The sequence below is a fragment of the Mustela putorius genome, unplaced genomic scaffold (genome assembly GCF_011764305.1).
Source record: "Mustela putorius furo isolate JIRA1106 unplaced genomic scaffold, ASM1176430v1.1 tig00000083_pilon_pilon_pilon, whole genome shotgun sequence".
In the NCBI taxonomy this organism is placed as follows: Eukaryota; Metazoa; Chordata; class Mammalia; order Carnivora; family Mustelidae; genus Mustela; species Mustela putorius.
The window spans coordinates 14,674,858-14,683,980 of NW_025421273.1; the positions used below are offsets into that span (position 1 = coordinate 14,674,858).

Below are 9,123 nucleotides of genomic sequence, written 5' to 3' on the forward strand. Positions count from 1 at the left end.
GGGGGGAGGGAGAGAAGGGGTCATGGAAACAGGAAGGAAGGAAGAAGGAAGAGAGGAAAGAAGGAAAGAAGAAAGGAAGACAAATGGGGAGGAAGCGAGGAAGGGACGGAGAGACGGATGAAGGGGAAGGAGGAGGGACATCTGCAGAGTTCCAGAGCCTGACCCACTGAGTCCCAACTCTCCAGGAAGGAGAGAGACCGGAACCACACATATGCCGTCTACTCCCGGCTCGCCCACGTGCCGGTCGGCCATGGTGGGGAGCTGCTCTGCCGTCGCATCGAGCAGGAGTACCAGGTGGGCCCCTTGGAGCTGAACCGTGAGGCCGTCCTGAGGACCAGCACCAGTCTCCACAACCAGCAAATCCTCTACTCGGACAGCAACGGTTTCCAGATGCAGCAGAGAGTCTTCCGGGAACACGCGACCAACAGCATCGCTCGGGTAGGCCCTAGGATGCCTGCTGGACCTGTACCCATGGGGTGGCCCTGATGGCCCTTTTCCAGAAGGCCAGAGCAAGAAGCCCGTTCCAGCACCACCTGTGAGCCCCTTGCCCACCTGTGCTGCTGGGGGTGGAGGACCCCGTCTCGGGTCACCCCTGGTGTCTTAAATCTGGTGCCACCACAGACACTGGGCCGTCCCTGTCCCTGTCTGTGCCTCGGTTTCCTTTGTGTAGATCAGAAATCTCCTTGGGGGAGTTGTTTTGAAATTTCTGAGCTGATGCTGGTCAAAGGCTTAGAGGGCCTGATCCCCGTCAGGTGCTGCAGCAGAGACACTGCCTGGCAGCTCGTTCGAAGTGATGAGTGTGGTCCGAAGCCACACATCAGCTCCCCCATCCCAGGGCTCTAGCTCTGGGCAAGGGGGTTGGCCTTCCTATGGCTCCCCACTGCCCCAATGAAAGGAATAACCTTGGTCCCCAGGGCTGGGAGGGTCAGCGGGATCAATCGAGGTGAAGCCCACGGTGGGGGTCTCCTGTGACCCCAGTAATCATTAGTCCTTACTCCACCCGGGGGACCCAGTGGGCTATGTCCCCACCCTACTTTGCTTCTGAGTTCTGGTCCCTTCATCCCTGCTTGCTCACTCTCCCATGCTATGCAGGGGCTCCTGACCGTCCTTTTGGGTCCTTCCAGGACAGTTGTTCCAGCAGAGCACAGAGCGTGGGGAGTGTGGCTGCTGCCCCAGACCAGACTCAGTCCTTTGTCTCTGTAGTAACCCTCGGCCCTGCATCCATAGCACATGAGCCCCATGCACCCCCTCATCACTCGCATAGAAATGTGCACATTGGGTCGTGAGCTTGTTGTATGGGTGGGGAAATTGAGGTCCCGATGAGGAAACTCCGTTCCCAGCTCAGATGGGCAGGAAGCAGTGCATCTGTATGTGAATGACAGTTTGTTGGGCTCTGTGGTCAGAGCCTCTACCATAGTCTTCCTGCTGCACCCTGAGCAGTTGTTGTGCCCATGTGGGGGACAGGCAGGGGTGGCCCGAGGGGGACCTTGACCAGCAGTCCTGCCCGTACTTTGCCCTGACACCAGTCTGGCCGTGTTTGTGTGCACAGAATTACTACCCCATGGTTCAGTCCGCCTTCATCGAGGACAGCCAAAGCAGGCTGGTGCTGCTGTCTGAGCAGGCACATGGCATCTCCAGCCAAGGGAACGGCCAGGTGGAGGTAGGAAGTGGGCCCTCTTGGCCACCCAGGGTGGAAGCTGGTGGGAGGGGGCCCTGTCAGACAGCTTTCCCCTGCAGGTCATGCTCCATCGCCGGCTGAGGAACAACTTTGACTGGGCTCTGGATTATGACCTCACACTGAACGACACCTCTGTTGTCCACCCCGTGCTCTGGCTCCTGCTAGGACCCCGGCCACTCACCACCGGCCTGCGCCAGAGGAGTGGGCTGGCGCTGCAGCACAGACCCGTAGTGCTGTTAAGAGAGCTGAATGGTAAGGGAGTGTTCATACCAGAATGAGCCCACCTGGCCGGGTAGACCTGGGGAGGGGTGTGGACCACCCCTGATCTGGACAACGTTGGGCACAAGGGAGTTCAGGGTCTCTGATCCAAAGTCCTCATATAAGGTGTAGACGAACTTGGGCAAAGAGGTTCAGGGTTCACTTAAGTTCATATAGGTGGTGGGAGCATTTCTGAGACACACCCATTCCACCTTCTGCCTTTTCCCTGAGTTTCCTTCATTTTTGCTCTGATGCCTTTCTTTCTTTCTTTCTTTCTTTCTTTCTTCTTTCTTTTTTCTTTCTTTCTTTCCTTCTTTTAAAAGATTTTATTTATTTATTTGACAGACAAAGAGATCGCAAGAAGGCAGGGAGTCAGGCAGAGAAAGAGAGGGAAGCAGGCTCCCTGCAGAGCAGAGAGCCTGACATGGGTCTCGATCCCAGTACCCTGGGATCATGACCTGAGCCGAAAGCGAAGACTTTAACAAACTGAGCCACCCAGGTGACCCTTTTTTTCTTTCTGAATATGACATATTCAAAGGGAGCCAATATATGGCTTCACACCTAGAAGATCAACATTAGAATATTTGTTTTATTTGACTTCTTGGTATGCTGTCACCAGGTGAGGGAGATTCCTGTCCACGGTCTGATCTGCAAAGCTCATGAATTCCCTCCACTCAGACCACTACTGACTTAAAACAGGCTGTACCTGTATGAAAATAATTGAAAATGGGGAAAATAAATAATAATCATGTTTAGAGATGGTACTTTTGGAACATCATTAAACGAATGAAACACCTAGAGTCACCTGGGTGAATCAGTTGGTAGGCAGCCAACACCTGATTTCAGTTCAGTTCATGATCTCTGGCTTATGGGATCGAGCCCTGCATTAGGCCCCTGGACTGTAGAGGGGCCTGCTTGATATTCTCTGTCCCACTTCCTCTCTCCCAACCTCAGCAAAAGAAATGAGCACAATCGTCCCAGGCTTAAGTACAACAATTCCAGGGAAAGCTTCTGACTGGTGCAGAGAGGAATTTGTGGTATGAACTTGGACCAATCACTATGGCCTGGGGACTGCAAGGAGGTGATGCCCCAGCTGGAGCCCAGAGCTAAAAGGGCTTTTCCTGGAAGGAGGAGGGGGCTGAGGTGCCTTCTGAGCAGGGGGCCATTAATGACAAAACAAGGGAGGAGCTGGCATCCCACAGCTTGCACTGAAATCAGGGCTCTGCATGAACCTGCCCTGGGGTCTGGAACAAACCCCATCACCCCTGTGGGTGGTAGACTCCCCATCACTACTTTGAAATGGCTGGACTAGAGATTCAGGGTCCTTCCAGCTGTTAGACTCTGTGATCTGAGCCCTTGGACAGATGGGAGGAAAGGCATCCAGGTGGAAAGAGGTCCATGGGCAAAGGCAGGAAAGGGGATGCCTGAGGCACTGGGACCAGCAGATGCTTCAGGCTGTCCTCCCTGTGGGATTCACATGGGCAGGAGCCAGATTGCCTGAACAAGGGCACATGGTGTGCAGAGCTCTCACTGCCAGGAGGAGGAGCTTGGCCCCAATGCTTGTCCTGGCTCTGTGTGTCTATCTTGCAGCGATTGCCCAGAATCTCCCAGACCCCCAACAGCAAGAAGCTGTGACCCTACCCCCAGGTCTTCACCTTCAGATCCTCAGCATCCCAGGCTGGAACTACAGCTCCAACCACACAGAGCACCTGCAGAATCTCGAGAAAGGTGAGGCAGGTGTCCAGGGGAGCCAGACTCATGGCTCCTTCCCCATGGCGACCTGGCCCCATGTCCATCACCAGACAAAGTGGTCTCCTCTCAGAGTTGTCCTGCTTCTGCATGGTCACCTGATCTTCTCTACCCAAAGTGGAAGCCCAGACCCACGGACAGGCTGTGGGGGACCAGTTTACTCAGTAAGCAGGGTACCCTGTGGACATGGACCCCAGCCCAGGATATGTCCACACATTCTCTGATGGATCCCTGCTAACCCTACTACCAGCTCCCATTCATCATCCACCATCTGCCAGACCCTCAGCCTTCAGTGCAGTCCTGCTCTTCAGGGACACCTCCTAGAACCCTGAAAAGCCAGTCCCACTTGTCCTCTGAACCCAGGAAGCCTGACTGTCCAGAACTTCCATTCGTTCACTGAACAGATGTCTCTTGTGCCGGGCACTGGGTAGTGCAGTGACCAAGGCAGGCAAGGCCCCTAGATTCACAGAGCTCTCCATCTAGAGGGGGAATCAGCCAAGTCACCACCCAGTGATGTTAGTGTTCACATTATACCCCCAGCAGGGCATCATGGAGGGCTCCCTGGTGGAGGTGACACTTGCCATAAACTGACTCTTCCTGTTGCCAAAGCTCCAACTGCACCTTATATTCCCTTTTCCACTGTGAGGAGCTCAAAGGCAGAGCTGGCTGCCCCTGAGCCACCCTCTTGTCCCCTAGAGCCCCACCCAGGTCCTGCCAGTCACCAAAGACGGCTCAGTAGGAGTCCGCAGATTGAAGGAGGAAAATAAAGAGGCAACAGTCCAGATAACACTTTTATCTGATAAAGTGCATCTTGGGGACCATTGCTCATGCCTGCAGCCAAGTGATGTTCTAGCACTGAACCGTATTACCAGGAATCCCCCTGTCACAGTTGCTGGGCAAGGAGCCTTCCCTACCAGGCAGAGCATTCCCTTCCCACTGGTGTGCGTGGCCCCATGCAAGAGAATAGGTCTCCTGTAGACAGCTAGCTCCCAAATAGTTTGGGCTGGCCTAGGGGTGCCCCAGACCTGTTGAGTGAAGGTCCCTCCTCCCTGGAGAGCGGGGAGTGAGGGGCAGAGTGAGGGAAGCCTCAGGGATTGAGCGAGACCCAACCCCCATCTCCCCGAGCTCAGGGCCACATTATGAAGCAGGTGTGTCGTCCTGGACATCAGCATGTCCTCTCTCCACCCCACCCCCACCATCATCTGGAGACAGAGGACCTTCCTGACCCTAGGGCTCCAATCCATAACCAGTCCCTGGAACAGGTAGAAGGGATTTTTCATAACCTGTGTGCAGCAGTAATATCAAGCAGGGACTGTCAGTTGCCTCCCAGGGAGGCTGAGGGTAGGAAGTGAAGGGCAGGTGTCTAGTGCTGGGCCCAGACTAGAGGATTGGCATTGATGGGGGTCCTTCTGTTCCTGAAGGCCATGGAAGGAAGGCCAAGGTGGACCTCCACCGTGTCCTGCTGCGGCTCCATCACCTGCATGAGGTGGGGGAGGACCAGGTCCTGTCTCAACCCGTGAGTGTGAACCTGGAGGTAAGAGCCCTCAGACCCTGTGACAGGCTCCCTGGCCGTAGCCTGAAGTCCTAGCAAGCAGGAAAACCCCAGTGTGGAAATCCCCTCTGGCAAAGACCTCAGGAGAGATGCCTGGGGTACTCTCGCTCACCCTGGAGTGGGTGCTGTGGGGGCATGTGGGCATCCCTCCCTCCTCTCTCTGCATTCTTGCTGCTGCTTCTCTGGTCCCTTCCTGTGTCGCTGTGTCCCACAGCCGGCCTCGCAGGCACAGCCACAAGCAGATAGGTCTGCAGAAGTGGGAAGGCAGCAGCAGATGGGGTACTGCTTCTGATTGCCTTCTCCCTGTGTCAATTCAGGGAAGCTTCTCCAGAAACCTCCCAACTCTGGGCCAGCCATCCCTTGCTGGTCAGGCCAGAAGGGGCCACCTACCTCTGTCCTCACACAGGAGGCTGAGTCCCTGTTTTCTTGGAATGGATAACCACTCCTGGTCTCACCCTGGGCTGCCCCTTGAGCCATACTGGGGAGAAGGGTCTGGACGATGGAGGCAGTTCCTGTGCCTGCCTCCCCTGGGTATGCTTATTCAGTGCAGTTCCTGTGCCTGCCTCCCCTGGGTATGCTTATTCAGTGCAGTTCCTGGGAAAGCATGCTGGTCCTGGCCTCAGTGGCCTCATCTGTGAAATGGGCACACAGTTCCCTCTCCCCAGAGGGAGAATTTGTTGGGAGAATTCATGTGGTAGTGTGTTGTGCCCCAAGCATGGGTGTCGCCCCTGCTCCTGCTTTGCTTTTGCTCTGATCTGGGACCTTTTTGATAGCTCACCCTCCCTGTGCTCCTGTCCCTCAGGTCTTGCTGCAGGGGCTGGGGTCCGTGGCGGCAGTGGAGGAGCGCTCACTCACAGGGACATGGGATGTGAACACGCTGCGCCGCTGGAGCTGGAAGACTTGGGGTGGTCCCCACAACAGAGGTTTGAGAACTTCTGGTTCAGGCTGAGCCTGGGAATCCCAACCCTCCCCCAGCCTGGCTCAGGAGCAGGCCAGATCCTGCTTAGATCCCTTATGGCCTGTGTGACCTTGAGCGGGCTACTTGGCTTCTCTGATTCTGTACACACACACTTGGCTTCTCTGATTCTGTACACACACCATGGGTCAGTGTGTGTGTGCATGCCTGTGTGTGTGTCTGCAGACCACCCTGGGTGAGTCCTGAACTGGCAGGCATATCCCAGGGGGTCTGACATCTATCATGCTGTGTCTCACACCACACACACCACCATCAGCTCCTGGGAACCACAGACAGCTTTATGCCCCCCAGTCTTTCCCATGCTGTTCCCTCTGCCTGGATCACCCTTGTCCCCTTCTCTCTGGCCCACTCCTCCTCAAGCTTTGGTGGAGTCCAGAGCTGGGTCAGGCTCCTCTTCCTTTCCTCTCTCCCCCTCTTTCCTCTTTCCCATGGGTCTTCTCTGTCCACCACATGCAGCTGAGTGCTTTCTACATAGCTGGACACTTAGTCGTTGGGAATAGATAGATGGTGTTGGATGGATGGATGGATGGATAGATAGGTGGATAAGTGGATGGGTGGATGAATTTGTAGACTGATGATGGATAGATGATGAATGAATGGGATGGATGGATGGATGGATAGATGACAATGGATGGATGGATGGTGGTTGTGTGGATGAATGAATGGCTTTGTGTAAGTGTGAGTGTTTGTATGAGTAAAAGGAAAGATGGATTCGTGGATACACTAATGGATCATAGATAGGTGGATGGATGGATGGATGGAAGGATGGATGAATAGGTGATGATTGATGAATAAATAGATGGATCGGTAGATATATGATGAATGATGTATAGATGATAGATGAATGGATGGGTAGATGGATGGATGAGTGGGTGGGTAGAGGTGTAGAAGTGTCTTTCTGCAGGATGATGAATCAATGATGAATGAATGAATGGATGGGTGGATGGATGGATGGATGGTTGGATGATAGATGAATGGATGGGTGGGTTGATAGATGGGTGGCTAGATGAATGGATGAATGAACAAGCTTCCCTCTCAAGATTGAATTTAGTGGAACCCAGTAATATAAAGTGTAGCCCCACCAGGTGGCCTCAGTGAGAAAGTTCTAGGAATTGAGCCTACACCCCATGGGAAATGAGACCATGCATGGCCCGGACCACCTACATATTTTGCTAATGGGAGGGCCAAAATGCAAGGGGCGCATGGCAGTGGGAGTACTTGTGGGATGGGTCAGCCAAGGGCCTTCATCAAAGAGCCACATTAGAGTGCAGGTGGGTGCGGTGTATGAGGGGAAGCTGGGTGGAAACACCCTGGGGAAGCAGGTGGTTCTAAGGACAGACCACCTCTGCTCCCCCAGGCAGCTCCAGCTCTCACTCGACATCCCTGCAAGGCACGAAGGTCACCATTTACCCGAAGGAAATGCGGACATTCTTCATCCACTTTCATAGCAGTGAGCCCTTGGCTGACTCTGTGACCTCAGAGCCCTCCTTTTCCCAGGAGCCCCAGGAAAAGGAACAGGACCCAGGACATGGAAAAGCAGCATGGGAGAATGAGTGAGGACCACCCCCCCCATAAGCTAATGGAAAAATGGTCAGATTGGGGGTTTTGTTGTGCTTTAAATAAAAACTGTGTTTCACATCTTCTCCTGGGCTCTAGAGCTGGCCTCTCCTATCCCCCCGCCTGGGTGATGTCTGCACGCACACTCACACTTCTTGTGCCTGTGCAGGAGTCATTGGGAAGCTCCCATAAGTGAGAGGGGAGTGACAGGAAAGGCACCTGCCACACAGGCCTCACCCCCTCTTGCCCAGGTCACCAGTGTGACGTGCGGGCCTACCGTGTCCCTAATGATGTGTGCGGATGAGGGCCCTGGCAGAACAAGGGGCCTTCTGAGCCTGTGGGGGGCAGAGGGGTCCATCCAGGAAGGCTGTGGAAAGATGACCCTCAGGCTAGGGTGGGCTTTGTGGGAAGAGAAGATGCCTCAAGGCCTGAGCCCCGACAGGCAGGGTGCTGAGAGCAGGGGACAGAATCTGCTGGGGTATTTCTTTCTGCTCTCACTTCAGGCTCCTGGGCGGCCCTCCATGGGCTGTGTCGGAAATGGCCCAGGTGCCCGGTGTCGTGTGACGCTCTCCTAGAACAGGGACCTGGCGTGGGAGTGGGAGCCTGAAGAGGATTCCCAGCACCTTTAGCTGTATGGGGTCCAAGCCTTGTGGGACTGATGGTACAGTGGAATTGGACTGTCCCTTGTCATCAAGGCATCTTTAGGAATGCTTCCTTTGTTCCCTCATTGCCATTCCTGTGTCTGCCAGACTCTGGTCTGGACACCTGAACGGCAGGATCTGGAAGCCTCCAGCACATTGTGTGGTCTGGGTTCTTGACTCTGTCAGTGTGATCCAGAGTCTTCCTTGCTGTCTTTGGGCTCCACCTTAAACTCCAGCCTCGGGTCCCATCCTTCCCTGTGGATGACACAGTATTCACTGTGTCAGTCACAGAAGCCTTCTCCCAATGCCTCTGACATGCAAGTATAGTCCCACTGCAGGGCCTTGGCACGTGCCATTCCTTCTGCCCAGAAACTCCTTCACACTCCTGCACTCCTGCACTGCTCCCTCCCTGGCTCATTCAGGTCTCTACTCCAGGTCACCTTCTCCTCTGACCACTCTATGGCAGGTGTCACCAACACCGCCCTCCCCCTGCCAGTCTCCTCCCCTTCCAGGCTTTCTCTTCCCTTGTTCATTATGGCAGGGATCGGCTGTCTCCTACCCCTGGACGTGTGCTTCACAGAGGAGGAAACTTCTGGCTGTTCCCCACTGTATCCCCAGGCTGGAAGCAGACGTAGGCACACGTGGCCCTTGATCAATGTTTAATCCCTGGATCAAAGCTGCAGCGATGAAGGTTGTCTGCGGCTTCTGTTCA

The 9,123-nt window shown here is 54.8% G+C and overlaps 1 protein-coding gene across 1 annotated transcript in view; it reads left to right on the top strand.

Moving 5' to 3' along the window:
- The window catches only part of LOC101686154 (epididymis-specific alpha-mannosidase), a 31,523-nt gene extending 23,673 nt beyond the window's left edge, over positions 1–7,850 (top strand). Inside the window, 7 exon segments of the mRNA XM_045077177.1 lie at positions 186–438; positions 1,550–1,660; positions 1,738–1,930; positions 3,527–3,664; positions 5,107–5,219; positions 6,040–6,160; positions 7,571–7,850. Coding sequence (XP_044933112.1) covers positions 186–438; positions 1,550–1,660; positions 1,738–1,930; positions 3,527–3,664; positions 5,107–5,219; positions 6,040–6,160; positions 7,571–7,770 — 1,129 coding nt within the window. The 3' untranslated portion in view covers positions 7,771–7,850.
- The last annotated feature ends 1,273 nt before the right edge of the window (positions 7,851–9,123 follow it).